The sequence below is a fragment of the Zygosaccharomyces rouxii genome (assembly GCF_000026365.1).
Source record: "Zygosaccharomyces rouxii strain CBS732 chromosome C complete sequence".
Lineage (NCBI taxonomy): Eukaryota > Fungi > Ascomycota > Saccharomycetes > Saccharomycetales > Saccharomycetaceae > Zygosaccharomyces > Zygosaccharomyces rouxii.
The window spans coordinates 176091-192160 of record NC_012992.1 but is presented as its reverse complement, the minus strand read 5'-3'; the positions used below and the strand labels follow the sequence as shown (position 1 = coordinate 192160).

Sequence of the window (16070 nt, the reverse complement as noted above, 5' to 3'; positions counted from 1 at the left end):
ACAGCTTCACAAATAGCGTTACTGATAGTACTGGGGAATCTAAAAGAATGAACTGGAAAAAAAAAAGGTGAAAAAAAAAGAAAAAAAAAAGAAAGGTGATGTTTCTAACTAACTAATCGGCCAACATTGGTTTTCTGTATATGTAGATGTATAATGCGTAACTCGCTCAGATTTTACTGCTTCGTTATTTACATCACTCCTACTGTGCGCATATCCGGTTTTCGCAAGACATGCGGCAAACTATACTCCGAGAACAGGACTTCTTTATATAGTTTTCCAAGGGCACACCCAACATTCGTGTGCCTTACAGGAGTCACACGAAGTACACGTGTAATAATTACGTGTTACTGCATTCGTGATCATTCTTTACCTCCTCTCCATATTTCGCAAACCGCAACCGGATTGCCGTGCCTTAGCCCCGGCATGGAAATTTATTCTCGAAAGTTAAACTTCTGGAAGCGTTAAGACTGACGCAATCGATCTTGAAAAAAGATTGACAGTGCGTTCGAAGCTGTTTCTATTTACTTGCTTTAATGTTATTGGAAAAATATTAGTATTTTTATACTTGGGGGAAATTTCTTGAAATCATTCAAACGTAACAATCATTCCTCTTACACTGTTGGAGCGAACCCGGAGATGCCATGCCCCTAGCCGAAGACAGGGTCGCTGAACTCGAACGACAGGTAACTATGTTAGAGAGAATGATTCAAATGTTAGGTGACACACTTGATCGCAAGTTTGATAGGTATGAACAGGTAATTGAGAGTCAGTCACATAAAATTGCTGAGTTGACCGTCTTAATGCTTTCAATGGTCTCTGAGCAACATAAATGGAGTGGGTCTCTTAAAGAAAGAATTTCACAAGTAGCACCTAAAAACGATGTATTTTACGAATTATTCGAGGGTGGACAAGATCCTGCTACAGCAACAACGGGACCTGGTGATCATCCAGTTCCAGAGACAACAACAGCAAGTAGTTATGCATATCCACTACCGTCTCATCACACTGCAGTGAATGCTACTACTGTTGCAGCTGCACCCGCAATCTCGTCATCATCATCATCATCTGCATCATCAGTACCACTGCAACCATCGGCATCGATGTCAGATACACAACAACATTCACAACCGCAACCACAACCACTATCACTACCACAACCACTATCACAACCACCAACTTCACAGATACAACCGCAACCGCAACAACAACAACAACAACAACAACAACAACAGCAACAACAACAACCACAACTAAAAAGACAGAGACCAAACGTTTTCACGGGTAAATTTCATTTCTTAAAGAGTCCGCATAGCGTTAAAGAAGTCTGGAAAGAGTATGTGGAAGGTATAAATGGACAACCATCGATCAGGGAGATGGAAAGTCTGTATCAAACTGGCTGGAGACGGGATCCTGCCGTTAACAAGAGATACGCGAGGAGGAAAGTTCTTTGGAAAGCAATTGAAAATGGTTTATCAAGAGGATATTCACTCGAGTACATTATAAATCTACTAGAAGAATACAGATACATCGATAAAGAGAAAGGTATTAAACATCCAATTGGTTGGATCTGTCAAAATCATAACATTCCGGAAGTATTGCGGTGAAATTGTATATATAGGCGAATGAAAAAATAAAAGTTGAAAAATTTACAAGTACAACCTACAGTATAGTTAAACATAATAGTAAAGAAAAACAAATAGAACTGTAATATCTACACGATGGCAGACAGTAGCGATGTTTTGAGAATGGTTTTGATCGGCCCTCCTGGTGCCGGTAAGGGTACCCAGGCTCCAAATTTAGTGGCCAAGTTCAATGCTGCTCATTTGGCAACCGGTGATATGTTGAGATCACAAGTGGCTCAAGGTACTGCCCTTGGTAAAGAAGCTAAGAAGATTATGGATCAAGGTGGTCTTGTTTCAGACGACATCATGGTCAACATGATCAAGAGCGAATTGTCATCAGAGAAATGTAAAAAGGGTTTCATTCTTGATGGTTTCCCACGTACCATTCCTCAAGCTGAATTGTTGGATCAAATGTTGAAGGAACAGGGTAAACCATTGCAAAAGGCCGTTGAATTGAAGGTTGACGATGAATTGTTAGTTTCACGTATTACCGGTCGTTTAGTACACCCTGCATCTGGTAGATCGTACCACAAGACTTTCAACCCACCAAAGGCTGAAGGTAAGGACGATGTCACCGGTGAGGATCTAGTTCAAAGATCTGACGACAACGCCGATGCTTTGAAGAAGAGATTGTCATCCTACCATGCTCAAACCGAGCCAATTGTCAACTACTACCAAAAGTCCGGTATTTGGGCTGGTGTAGATGCTGCTCAAAGTCCTTCCACAGTTTGGGGGGATATCCTAAAGTGTCTTGGGTTCGACGCTTGAATGATGCAAATTTCATGTAGTCGACTTTTTAATCACCTTGTACGTACGTTCTGTTGAAGAGAAGAGCATCTAACAACTAGCTATAGAGAAAAGCTTTTAATCTCATTTCATAGTGCAAAAAGTGCTGGAGATGACTACGTTCTGATGAGGAAGTCAAGTCTTAGTAAAGCTCAGAGGAATTTTCAAGTGTTCAATAGAAATGATCACGTAAATCAGTATGAAAACTTACCGGAATCTGCTGTTGAAGATAAAAACGGTAGTCTAGATGGTAACGATGATTTTATTGCATTCGATGATAGCAGTTCCGAGGATGAAGGTGGAAAAGAAGAGCAGGAAACAGAATCTGTTGAGGAATCCGGTGAACAAGTATTACCCACTGTTAATACTGATTACCCTTGGATTTTGAACCATGACCATTCCAAACAGAGAGAGATTGCAGATTGGCTTACTCTAGAGATTCGTGATTTCGTTGCATACATTTCGCCAAGCAGACAGGAAATTGAACTGAGAAATAAAACAATTCGTACTCTAAGACATGCTGTCAGGAAATTATGGCCAGGAGCAGATCTGCAAGTGTTCGGATCGTATGCTACAGATTTATATCTACCGGGATCTGATATCGACTGTGTGATCAATAGTAAAACTGGTGATAAGGAGAATAGATCATCGCTATACGAATTGGCACATTTTTTGAAAAACCGCAAGTTAGCTACACAGGTGGAGGTTATTGCAAAGGCTCGTGTTCCAATTATAAAATTTGTTGAACCAACTTCTCAAATCCATGTTGATGTTTCATTTGAAAGAACGAACGGTTTGGAAGCAGCCAAATTGATTAGATCCTGGTTACAACAAACGCCAGGGTTAAGAGAATTGGTACTAATTGTCAAACAATTTTTACATGCACGTAGGTTGAATAACGTTCATACAGGTGGACTCGGTGGATTCAGTATTATTTGCCTTGTCTATGCGTTTCTCAACTTACATCCTCGTATCGTTACAGGTGAAATTGATGCAAGATACAATTTGGGAGTTTTATTGATCGATTTTTTCGAATTATATGGTAAAAATTTTGGGTATGATGATGTGGCTGTTGTTGTAGCAGACCAAAGACCATGTTATATGCATAAAAGCGATTGGTTAGACTTGAGGCTAAGTGGTGGTGGTAGTTTCACTTTAGCCATTCAAGATCCAGGCGATTCTTCAAATAACATCTCAAGAAGTTCCTTTAATCTACGTGATATTAAAAAGGCATTTGCTGGTGGATTTGATCTTTTAACCAATAGATGTTTTGAGTTGGATGCTGCGACTTTTAAGGATCGTGTGGGTAAGAGTATTTTGGGTAATGTTATCAAATACAGAGGTAAATTGAGAGACTTTAACGATGACCGTGATTTGGTGGCTAATTCTGCAATTATAGAAAATGAAAAGTACCACAAAAAACGTTCAAGAATCGTCCATGATAATGATGAAGTATTTATAGACCCCAGCGAATCTGAGAATGAAGCTTTAAAGGAGGAACAGGATTCTTACTTAATTCAGGAACCTGAACAACCTCCAAAGAAAAGGCGACAAACCAAAAGTGTTGACGAACTCATGGGGGTTCCCAATGAAGATGAAGAAGACGATTATAACCCTTTGAACAGAGAAACCGATGAATCAATTACTCTGAAAAATTTTACAGTTGATGCCCAGACTAAGAGAGATTACTGGCTCAACAAGGGCAATTCTATGTCAAATTAAAGAGAAAGAAAAGAAAAACAAAAAAACAAAAACAAGCAAAAACAGTCTGTATTATCGGTGAGGATAAAAAAAAAGTGTACACTAAAAGAAATCTTTACTTTTACGTAATTTCTTCTTATCACTATGCATCTTCTTATTATTTAATCGTTTCTCGTGTGAACTACGTTTGATTTGATCCCACTTAGCAATTGTGGTATCTTCTGTAGGCTTGGGGAACCAACATACTTCTTTAATGTGATTGACAAATTTTTCAAGTGCTAATTTTTTGTTAGATTCCCTTGATCTTGATTCACTCGCTTGTATAACGATCGAATCACTACTACGTGCATAGTATCTAGATTTTTGTAAAATCTGGCTACGAACCTCCTGCGGTAACCAACTGCAATTAGAAAAATTGTAGAGCATTAAAGTGCATTTACTGTTCACTTTATTAACATTTTGACCACCTGGTCCACTTGCTCTGTCAAACCTAACGGCAAATAAATTTACTGGAACTTTACGTAAGTCTAGTTGTTCAACCCATTTGCTAGCAGATTGTAATGCGGGTTCGATTTTACTACTGAGCAACCTTTTCCAAACATGCTGCATCATGGAACTTTCTCAATTCTGTTAAATTATGTTATATTTCAGATTTTCTTTTACTGAACATTGAAAACTCCGAACCGCGATCGACGTCATCATTATCACGACCTCGAACCGAAGATAAAATATCTTATTACCGTTACCTACTTCCGAGGAAGAATAGACACCAGATGTCGGAGTATCTATATGTTGTAGTCTTTTGTCAACTCTAAGCAATTGAATAGTTTTGCTATTGAACATTGAAGTTAATTTGTTATGTTGTATCTGCAAGTTAATTAATTTGGTTTGCTAATCATGGGGTTTTTTTTTTAGCAAATACCTGGTTAGCCCATTCTAAAAATGCAATTGTATTTGTTGGAGCAGAAAGACTACATTTTAATTAAGTTATCTCTAAATGTCTACATCCTCGGGACGTAACATCTCTTGCTGTTGTAAACCGTGGATTTCCATTTGATGCCGATCCTTAACAATTCGCAACTGTTACAATTGTTCTGCATAATGATTCATTTGCAAAACATCCTCATGAGTTTATTCCGACAAATACAGATAAGGTTCATCGTACATATTTCCCCATCTTTCCAAGTTCGAAATTGTTCATCCGTACTTATTACTTATCTTTTTAATCTCCAATTCATGTAGATTTTTCAAGTCCTTAGATCCTCTTCGATTCTTTGAAGTTATCACGCTGCTGTTCTAACCTTCTGGCATAGTTCTCATTCAGACATAAGTTCTGTATTGATGAAGTTTAATATTTCGTTCGTGGTAACGAGATCCTTTTCATTTATAGCCAAACATTTTTTTTTTTCCAGAGAGCTTTGGTCGATTATGCTTTTCTGATTTGTTCTAGAAAGTCAGAATTTTCCTTTTGAAGTGCTTCATCGTCTATCTTGAAACGCATTCCATCAACTTTCGATTCTAACCTCATGTTTTCGATAACTGTCTCATGCCTTCCCAGCTTTAATTCGACAAACATTCTCCCCCGCCGTTGTACTCCTCGTGATTGATCTGATTTCAATGCATTACCGCTGTTGAGTCCAACTGTTTCATTGGAAAGTTATTGATCGAGTTGTGTTGTTAACATTTTGAAATTTCCAAAGGGTTTAGCAGTGCCCGGAGTTTCCACTGGAATGTCAAATAGTTCGAAGCATTTAAGCGTAATACCATAGCAAATTTCTTCGAGCATAAAGTCAGCCTTTTTTTTTTTCACTGGGGGATTCACGATCAGCTAATAAAGCGTTAGCCCTTGCAAGAGCAGTAGAGCCTGAAATATTTCCAGTATATAGGGAAGATGAGGATGTACGTGGTGTAGAAGAGCCGCTTATTTGAAGAAGCAAGTCTGAAGATACGGAATGAATTGGATAATTGCATTTCCTCGATCACATATGAACCATAGATTGAGGAACAAAAGACAAACAATAATTAGTAGTTGATCCCACGAAAACAATTTTTTTTTATTTTTTTATTTTTACTATATTCCACTCTTTCAATGAATTACTACTATATCCCATATCCCTCAACAGAAGATTTTATTCCTTTGAATAAATTAATTGGGTTATCTGATAATTTTACTAATTCGGGTCTAACTGACTGGTGACACACTGACGCCAAGGTAAATAATAGAAGAAAATAAACAATAAAAACCAGGCAATAACAGCAAAAAAATCCCCATAACCGCCAGCAGTTAGATTCGAGTTCTTATGATTTTACCACACCTTTAGAGTCGTCATCATGGGTAATATGTGTATCATTGCACGTGACTTAAGCTAGTTGATAACAAAATCTGTTTACCAGGGCTTCTTTAGGGTTTATCATTGATAATGGTAGAGTTTCCGACATCCTAAGGAGCTCCACCTTTAGCTCTTTGTATTAGCCGTCGGGTTGAAGATTAGCGCTCGGCGGCAACAGGCGCCATGACTCGGCGGCAGATTTTTTTAAGGGAGCAGAGTGGCAAAAATATACTTGAACTTCTGCTTATCACTTTTAAACAAGGTTAAATAGTGAATGAAAAGTCTGAGATATTAGGGAACGCTCAAGAGACGTTTTATCGCTGAAATATCGAATTGATGAGATTGACACTAGGCTTTTTTGACCAGTTAATGTTAAATTACCAGGGTAAGTGATTTGAGAGAGCCTTCAATTTCAAATGATAGAGATGTCTTCCGAGTGCCAAGAACAGTATTCTTAGCGCGTACGAACAAATCTGTTTAACACCAAGAATTCCTATAATAACCTCCTGTTCCCTGCTCCTAATACGAATACTAACGTGAACAAGAGTAATTCACTTGACTCTTCAATGTGTTCTTCTCCATCAACGACAGACCTCCGTGCGTTGGGTTTGCCTCAGGGCTAAAGTCGGTATACTAAGCGTGAAGTAGGATTCAGAGCACATACTCCCTCATGGATAAGTTCTAAAGTATTATTCCTAGAGCGCCCATTAGGGCTTTGGACTTGAAACTAAGTTCTAATTTCTATGCACCCCCAGGCCCTGAAAATTCCTAAGATGTGTTTTTTCTGTTGTGTTTTTACCCCCCGTTTAATTCTTCTCTTTTTCGCGTTTTAGGAGTCTGAAAAAGGCAAATTCATTTTCCCGTGGCGATCTTAAAGCTTCTTCTTGGGGAAAACAATGCTCTATAACAATTGTGAAACGAAAGTGAGAAGAATGAAAAGAAAAAAAAAAAAAAAAAAAGTGTTGTGAAAGCCATACGGTTTACGCACATTTGAATTCTCTTCATTTTCTTTTTTTTTTTCCTTACTCTGACGAGAGGGTTGCTGTCGAGAAACTAGATTGTGTGTCGTGTGTCGTGTGTTGATACTAATTGAACTTATCGTTACACATATCAACTAAACCTTTCAGTAACTAAAGTAAAACAAACTACGCTTCATCTTCGTTTGAGAAGCAGTAGTACTCGTTGTAATAGAAGAAAATCATCATTGAAAATTAAGCATTTTGCAAGTAGAATTGAAGTTACTTTAGTACCAAGTACAAGAACGATAACAGAATCACTACAATCACGTATTGTTATTGTTACTTTTACCATCAGCAACAAGGAACTTCACGAAAGCGTTCGGGAAGGAATATAGAATAAAACGGTTGGTGTAAGGAATACAAAATAAGAAGGTCATGTCGCTATCAGCAGCTGCAAATAAAATTTCAGACAACGATTTTCAGAATATAGGACCTGCTCCGCGACCACCAGGTTCAGGAGGTGGTGGATTCAACCAAACAAAACCTATTACCAAGTTTTTAAACCAGTTAGACTTGAATCGTGACGGTAGCAATAACAAATCGATTTCTCAAACTACGATGAATTTCAAAAAGAGAACAGGCTGGATATCATATAAGGATGATGGGTTATTGTCGTTCTTATGGCAGAAGAGATTTTTAGTTTTGAATGATTCATATTTGGCACTTTACAAAAATGATAAAGTTAATGAAGATCCAGTTCTTCAAATACCATTGACAGGTATTGTTAGCGTGTCACGTACCCTTTTGAAACAAAACTGTTTTGAGATAGTTCGTTCTACCGATAGAATGTCTTCCAATTCTATTTCATCCGCTGGTTCTGGAGGATCAGGAGGTGGACTGGATCCAGGCTCCAAAAAATCAATATATATCGCTACAAAGACTGAGCAAGAACTTCACAGTTGGTTAGATGCAATCTTTGCCAAATGCCCCCTATTGAGTGGTGTTTCCTCACCTACAAACTTTACGCATAAAGTTCACGTTGGTTTTGATCCAGAAACTGGTAGTTTTGTAGGAATGCCTTCCAATTGGGAAAAACTGTTAAAACATTCCAGAATTACAGGTGAAGACTGGAATAATGATTCGGCAGCGGTGATCCAAGTTCTACAATTTTACCAGGAGTATAATGGAATCTCAGATAAAAATGAGAGTAGTACAAATCTGGCATCTCATCAGAATGCCTCTCAAACTTCTTTGAACACCAACAACAGTATTAATAGTAATAGCAATAATAATAAGAATAATAAGAATAATAAGATACCCAGTGGCCCCTCGAGCAATAGTTCTCATAGTCCTGGTAGTAGTGGTAGTTCAGACTCATTGAAATCAAACAGTATTAATGGGAAACATCAACAATTACAACAGCAGGCACATCAATCTTCTAGTTCGACTGGCCTCATACCTCAGCGACAGCCTCCTACTCCTCCTAATAGTAAAGGAGCTAATGTGACTATGGGGCCCGGTAATCAATCTATAAAACCTAATGTCACTCCCGTTAAAGTTACTCCAATACAAACTATGAATCATCCACAGCACCAAATGAAGATGCAACCAATGAGGCCCATGCCTTCACCCACAAACGGAGGTTTCCCTCGTGGTATGCCAAGAAATCTACCACCACCACCACCACCACCACCACAACAGCAGTTTTACCCTAAACATCAATTTATCCCTCATCAACAGCATGCTTCTCCACCTGAAATGAATGGCTATAGACCACATCATAATATGATGAATCCATATGCCAAACAAATGAACGGTGGTGGATCCACGGTTAATGGCCAACCCAATTTACCTAGAGCTTCACCCCAAGGTGGCCATGTTGACAAAAACGTTAACATGCCGCCAAGGCTACGTCCACAGCGTGCTGCTCCCCGTCCACCTGTAGCTGCCGCAGCAGCAGCTGCTGCCACCGCTACCAACAATCATTCTGCACCTCAGGTAAATGTCAAGGTTAATACCAATGACCCGGTCGCTCAGCAATCATCGGGCCCTATGGGTGCCAAACCTTCACCAGGTAAACAACAGCAGCAGCAGCAACCACTTCCGAATGTTCCTCAACCTCAAAGACAAGCTCCAAAGAAACCTCAGGTTGATGCTACAAATAAGGATGTTGGTGTTACGAAACCTAGAAAACAGAATAAGCCTACCATGTCCAATGCTGAAATAATGTCGAAATTGAGGAGTGTTACCCTTGATACCGATCCTTCTTCATTTTTCGATATGGTAGAAAAGGCAGGTCAAGGTGCAAGTGGATCCGTATACTTGGCTAAACGTGCACAATTATTACCTCATCCTCCTGAAGATGTTACCAATTTAGATCCTCCTCAAATAGGTGACAAAGTGGCTATTAAGCAGATGATTCTTTCCAAACAACCTCGTAAAGAATTGATTGTTAATGAAATTATAGTCATGAAGGACTCCCGCCATAAGAATATTGTGAACTTTTTGGAAGCTTATTTAAAGACTGACGATGATTTGTGGGTCATTATGGAATATATGGAAGGTGGATCTCTAACGGATATTATTGAAAACAGCGCTGCCATGGAATCCAACCATTCGCCTTTGACGGAACCTCAGATCGCTTATATCGTCAGAGAGACTTGTCAAGGTTTGAAATTTTTGCACGATAGAAATATCATTCACAGAGACATTAAGTCAGATAACGTTCTATTGGATACAAGAGCGCGTGTAAAGATCACTGATTTTGGTTTCTGTGCTAAATTAACGGATAAAAAGAGTAAAAGAGCTACTATGGTAGGAACACCTTATTGGATGGCACCTGAAGTCGTCAAGCAGAGGGAATACGATGAAAAAGTCGATGTCTGGTCTATGGGTATCATGACAATCGAAATGTTAGAAGGCGAACCACCATATTTAAACGAAGATCCATTGAAAGCTCTCTATTTGATCGCTACCAATGGTACGCCAAAATTAAGATCTCCTGAAAGACTATCCCTAGAGATCAAAAGATTTTTAAGTGTTTGTCTTTGTGTTGATGTCAAATATAGGGCGTCCACAGAAGAGCTTTTGCATCATTCATTCTTTAGCATGGCTTGCACACCTGAGGATTTGGTTAAATTGCTGGCATGGAAGAGGTAGTTTATCTCGATTGATCTTTGTCTTTCAATATATATAGATATATATATTTCCCATTGGCATTTGGCACTTTGGGCATCTTTTCATGTGGAGTTTTTAGTTTTCACGAATTTCTAAGCGGCATATTTTTAAGCAAGAGCATACATCAGAAAATATTTGTTTTTGTTCAATGACTAACCTATCTATATGTTATATGGCTTATATGAAGTGGTTCTAGATTTTTTTTTTCTCAGTGGAAATTTAACCGCCTATAAAAACAAATTTCAATTATTTTGCTTCTAATTTCGTAAAACTTAGTGATAATTCCATTACTTCATTTTGTAGCACATTTAATTTGTGAGATAGAGGAATAGCCCTCAAAATAAGAGGATGCAATAATTTAAGAGCGTCAATAACACTTTTCTCTTCCAGATCATTTTGTGTTAAGAATAGGTCAATTGCTCTGTGTAACCCAGGCAATAAAATTTCCAATTCAATTTTTCTAACTTTGGGAATTGGTGCACGCCTTACTAACGATTCGTTGGAGACATAACGCCTTAATACAAATGCCACACGGGACACCAAATATGGTGCAGACAATTTTCTTAGCCTTGCGAATTTTTCACCTGGAGTTATTATGAAACGTAATAGATCCTCTAGACAAGCTATTGAACAATTATGTTTCCTCAAAACTGGCCTTTCAACGATACAACCTGCAATATCGCCAAATTCGAAAGTAGATAACTTTTGGGCAACCTCAAGGATTGAATTACAACGTTTGAGAATTTCCTCTTCCACCTCGTCTGTTTCATATAAAAAGGAACAACGCCAAATAGCTGAAAGGAAAAGATCAATTTTGGAATCCTCTACAAACTTGATAATATCTTCACGAAACATAATATCACGGAAATTGGTATATTCTCGTAAATCTGCCACCTCTGTCTTGCTATCTGTACTCTCATCAACTTTCTTCAAGGATGAAATCGCTACACTAACGAACACACCAAAAAAGTCACCTTTCACTTTCTCTGGTACTGCGGGTTCCGTAAAAGACTTGAATAAACGGGTAAACAAAACTCTGAAGCATTGGGATGATAAGATCCATATTGGCATATCTTTATTCGCGCTCACATCAATCAACGATTTCCTACCTGCTACCTCTCCCAGATTTCTCATCACTTTCACCATCAGTTTTTTCGTAGATGTAGATGCAAAATCCAAATCATGACGTGATTCAAGTCTTCTGTTCAACTCTTCAAAAGATTTGTAGCAAACAGCTTCAAACGAAGGAATCCGAGATTTTTGAGATCTAGAAAGCTTTGGTAAAAGCTTTCTCTCAATCTTTTCATGTGTTTCAAAAGGAAGTGTCACCATTACGCTCAATTGAAGAAGCACCAAAACTTCGATTTCGCTCTTTTGCGTAAGTTCAAATGTCTTAAGACCGCTAAGAACAGCAGCTTGCAGTGAAGAAGGTTTATTACTATCTCTTATGTGTTCAGGAAGCAGTGGATAACGTACCGCTGAATAAAATAAACTCAAACTCTTTTCCACAAACTCAACACTAATACCGTTGTATTTGACGATGATTTGATAAAGGCAGGGGAAGGCGTTGATGAGTTCTTCGATGCAGTCGTACCCACTTTTCCTCGAATAACTGCCACTTGAATCAGTGATATCTCCATATACAATGCGGTAACCAGACCATATCTCGATACACTTATCCAAGACTTCAGATGGAAATACCTCTAATTTTGTAGCAAAGGCCAAAAGGCTTCGATAGTTTTCAATGGCCACAAAGGCTACTTCTGTTGAAGTTGAAGATGAAAAATACTGAAGTGCTGCAAGAAATGTTAACCATTCTTCTGTTGCATACGTGTTTTCCACGAAGTTGGAAAAATGAGAGCAGTATAATTTGACCAAACCTTGCAGCGTATGGCCCCAGAAATCAGACCCTTTCGAAAGTTCCTCATTATAACAATGATCTGTGAGCAAAGGTTTGATAACAACTAAGAATATCAAGTTCCAGTTAGGGAAATAAGAGGAGTGAGAATCGACAATCCGGTAAAAAGTTTGCATTGCTCCATTTTCGACCTCAATGCGCTTGTCTTTTGAGCATTCAACTAGCTTCTGCAGAAGATATAACCAGAGCCCATTGTACGTCTTATAATAGGGCGCGTCCTTTGAAGTTATTGTTTGGGTAAGCTCGCCTCTTTGGATCTCTGAAACGAATTCAGACTCCATACCTTCATCTTTTTCAGATCTCTTACGAACCCGAAGGTAATCTCCTACTAACCAAAACTGACTTATTGAAGAGAAAGAGATGTTTAGATTCATGTCTTGTGTCACGAAGTTCATTAAGGTGTCTATAACTCCCTTAATGACATCAAGTGGTAAAGCTTGTAAAAAATCGTCTGAAATTAATTTGAAGACTTCATAAGAAACTTGAATCATCTCTCCACGCTTATGAATGATCCCATGCACTAGCGAAGAGTTGTCCTGGTGAGTGACAAAGACAGGGTTGGCATCTATCTGACCCCACTCAAAAGGAGAATTTATGATGCTAAAAACTGTTGACCAACTATGACCCAACATATCTCCAAATTCATTCAAAAGATCTTTTAAAGTGGTCAAAAGTTCAAACAAAATCTCAGATTCCGCATTGGCAACTCCATGGTAAATTTCATCTTTACCGACTTCTAATTTCCTGAATGCCTCGATGACACCAAGCAACGAATCCATCACCAATGTCTCTAGAACACCGAAATTCCTGTTTCTTATTTCTTGATCTTCAGCGCTCCCTAGCTCAATTGAAGTTTTCCTGATGATATCTGTTAAAATTTTATTAGCGTATAGACGAAATGATACGCTTTTCAATTTTCGATCTGCAATTATTGAGATCAAATAGTTCATGATTGTCGTCCAACATTCTCTTTCCTGTTGATCTTGTAAAAACCTAGCACTGTTGTAAATAGCTAATTCGCCAATTTGAGCAACAAAAAAAATTCTGTTGTAAATGCAGGCTGGAATGTCTACTTGATTTGCTGGATTCATATCTTTCTTCTTCTCCTTTTCATCCACTTCGGCGGCCAATTCCAAGGTTTGTTTAGACTCGAATATTAAGGCATCTAGAAGCGTTTTAAATGCAGGGTTAGGATAAGAAGATGTGCTTTCCAATAATTTCCCAATGCTGCTTTCGATGGAAACCACTTCGCCTTTTGTCATGGCAGGTGGTGGAGGAACGTCCTGTACGTAGAAATTTTCCATAAAATCGGCAGATGGACCATAGATATAATAGGCTACCCATTGCCAGGTGCAGAGAATATACTTCCAGCTGTAAAATTCTAAAGATGGTCCCAAAGAGATAGAGAGCGAGATCAACGCCCGAAATAAGGAAACGTGTCTTTGGTTTAAAGATCTCGGTGGGAGGCCTTTTTTTTCTGTAGGTAAAGTTGCAGACTTATCGAAAGCCGAAGAACCTATGAGGGTCTCACTCAGAGTGTTGAGAACTGTAGAGTTTTGTTGGGAATCTACTTTTAATTTTTCTTTGGCTATATCAACATTTTTCACAATCGACATGGAGAACAGTTGCAAACATTGGTTCAGTTGTTCCGTTTGGTCTAGGATACCTGTAGCGTGGGCCAGTTTCTGAAATGCTCTGATCAAATAGTGAAACAAAGCATTGTCCAGCGATGTAGAGAAAAGAAACTTTTTATGGATTTCGAAGAGACCAGGAAAGACACCTTTCAGGACATTGGACATGATTACTTTCTCCTCTTCAGATTCTGTTTGAGAACAATGTAGGACAGAAGCGCTAAGACCATCAGACAAATCATTAGTAGTCGATAATATGAGCCATATCAAATAGGTTACATTCACCGGGGGCGGAGTAGATTTATCCAATAGTTGTACGTACTGTGTCTTTACCGCTGAGGTCTCTGTGGATATTAGCGAGAGATCCATCTTCTCAACAACATTTGATTCGCATAGTTGTTGAGCAAACTCCTCTGTAGACAATAATTGCAGAGAATCATGTAGTAAATTGGATATTATGTGCTTTTTATCTGGGAAATGGTCATAAGTCATATAGATGCCACGTACTAAATTAAAATCTTTAGAAATGTCCATAAAAGTCTCATAAGAGAGGGCTTTCTTCCATAAAGGTGTATCCGAATCATGTGAGATATTGCGAATTAATAGCGATAAAATCACTTCTAATTCTAATTCCAGTATTTGTAAGTACTCTTCCTTTATGAGCAGTCTTATGCAACGATAACTCCTTACCACGGTACTAAAGTTTTTGCTAGAAGATATGCATCTAAGTAAAAGCGGAACAGCTTTAATTCTTAAAAGAAACTGTAAATCTCGATATTCTAGGAAGACACATTTACTATTGGTTAAAACCGATTCCAAAATTTCCAATCCATAATTGATGGGCAAGTTTTTAACATCTAATAAAATATCTTTAGGGGCTTGTTCATTGGGGACAAATGAAGAACATAGATCCGAAAACAATCTGTTAGCATCTAAACGGTATATGTTAACTTTAATGTGCTCGTTATTACCCACTAATACTTCATAATTGTTATCTTCATTAATCTTATTATCAGGGTTTTTCTTTTCCAATGACAGTCTCTCAAAAATTTCATCTATCAATTGTTGTAGCGTAGCACTTGCAGTACCCACAACCATGGAAGATTTATTTGGCAGTTGTAAAAGATCTGAACAGCACTTTAAGAGTTTCACGCAGAGTTCCCCGTAGATGTATTTACCATAAACTTGGAAAAAAATTGGTAGAACCTGTAAAACCTTTAGTTTTATATCCATTGCCAGCTGGTTGGCCTCTATAAACGCATCAAGTACGTCTGAGAGTTTATCGACCGGTATACATGGCACTGTGGCCAATTTTTGGAAACATTGCATTGATATAGTAGTCAATTTGGCATTCTTGGATGCACATGACATCACTAGCGGTACTATAAAATCTGGATGTCTTGATAATTCCTCATAACTGTGAACTACTTTCAAAATTTCAATTGATTTATCGCTAGCATTCCTAATAGCAGTATTCCTTTTCTTCGACTCTGATGAAAGTGAATGCAACTCGGAATTGAGCAGCTTCCAAAAGCTACCAAATTCACCTCCTAATGCAGCCATCAACGGCACAAAATTAGGTCCTTGAGTAAAGCTTTCTATACTTTATTACTACTTTTTATAATTAGTTGAACCTTAGTCTTCCTTTAACCATGTATTATGTGCCTCTTTAAAGGACTTGTACTTCGTAGAAGATGATCTGAGATCGTTTAACTATATAAGTCAATAGTAAGCACCAAGATCATCGATTGATAGACCATATTGGGTCGATCTGCATCTGCATTAAGTCAGTTTATCCATTAATTGGATTCTTACGGTCTAGTTTTACGCTCTTTTGTTCTGTTTTCTAACCGTCCTTATCAGTACAATATCAGTTTTCCATTGACCTACCGAATGACTTTCTATACCAAGGCAGATTAGTAGTTTAAACAAAATATATCTTTGAT

General features: G+C 38.2%; 6 protein-coding genes across 6 annotated transcripts; 4 read left to right on the top strand and 2 right to left on the bottom strand.

Moving 5' to 3' along the window:
- Positions 1 to 641: 641 nt before the first annotated feature.
- MSN1 (Msn1p) lies at positions 642 to 1604 on the top strand (the record flags this gene model as incomplete). The annotated part of the gene is made up of 1 exon (XM_002495713.1): positions 642 to 1604. The coding sequence occupies one exon, from the start codon at positions 642 to 644 to the stop codon at positions 1602 to 1604; it is 963 nt and encodes a 320-aa protein (XP_002495758.1).
- A 114-nt stretch (positions 1605 to 1718) lies between these two features.
- On the top strand, positions 1719 to 2390 carry ADK1 (adenylate kinase ADK1; the record flags this gene model as incomplete). The annotated part of the gene is made up of 1 exon (XM_002495712.1): positions 1719 to 2390. One exon carries the CDS (start codon positions 1719 to 1721, stop codon positions 2388 to 2390), a length of 672 nt encoding a protein of 223 aa, XP_002495757.1.
- Positions 2391 to 2534: 144 nt separating this feature from the next.
- On the top strand, positions 2535 to 4130 carry PAP2 (non-canonical poly(A) polymerase PAP2; the record flags this gene model as incomplete). Its single annotated transcript, XM_002495711.1, has 1 exon — positions 2535 to 4130. The coding sequence occupies one exon, from the start codon at positions 2535 to 2537 to the stop codon at positions 4128 to 4130; it is 1596 nt and encodes a 531-aa protein (XP_002495756.1).
- Positions 4131 to 4211: 81 nt separating this feature from the next.
- PTH4 (Pth4p) lies at positions 4212 to 4721 on the bottom strand (the record flags this gene model as incomplete). The annotated part of the gene is made up of 1 exon (XM_002495710.1): positions 4212 to 4721. The coding sequence occupies one exon, from the start codon at positions 4719 to 4721 to the stop codon at positions 4212 to 4214; it is 510 nt and encodes a 169-aa protein (XP_002495755.1).
- A 3112-nt stretch (positions 4722 to 7833) lies between these two features.
- CLA4 (serine/threonine protein kinase CLA4) lies at positions 7834 to 10557 on the top strand (the record flags this gene model as incomplete). Its single annotated transcript, XM_002495709.1, has 1 exon — positions 7834 to 10557. The coding sequence occupies one exon, from the start codon at positions 7834 to 7836 to the stop codon at positions 10555 to 10557; it is 2724 nt and encodes a 907-aa protein (XP_002495754.1).
- A 264-nt stretch (positions 10558 to 10821) lies between these two features.
- MON2 (Mon2p) lies at positions 10822 to 15687 on the bottom strand (the record flags this gene model as incomplete). Its single annotated transcript, XM_002495708.1, has 1 exon — positions 10822 to 15687. The coding sequence occupies one exon, from the start codon at positions 15685 to 15687 to the stop codon at positions 10822 to 10824; it is 4866 nt and encodes a 1621-aa protein (XP_002495753.1).
- Between the last annotated feature and the right edge of the window lie 383 nt (positions 15688 to 16070).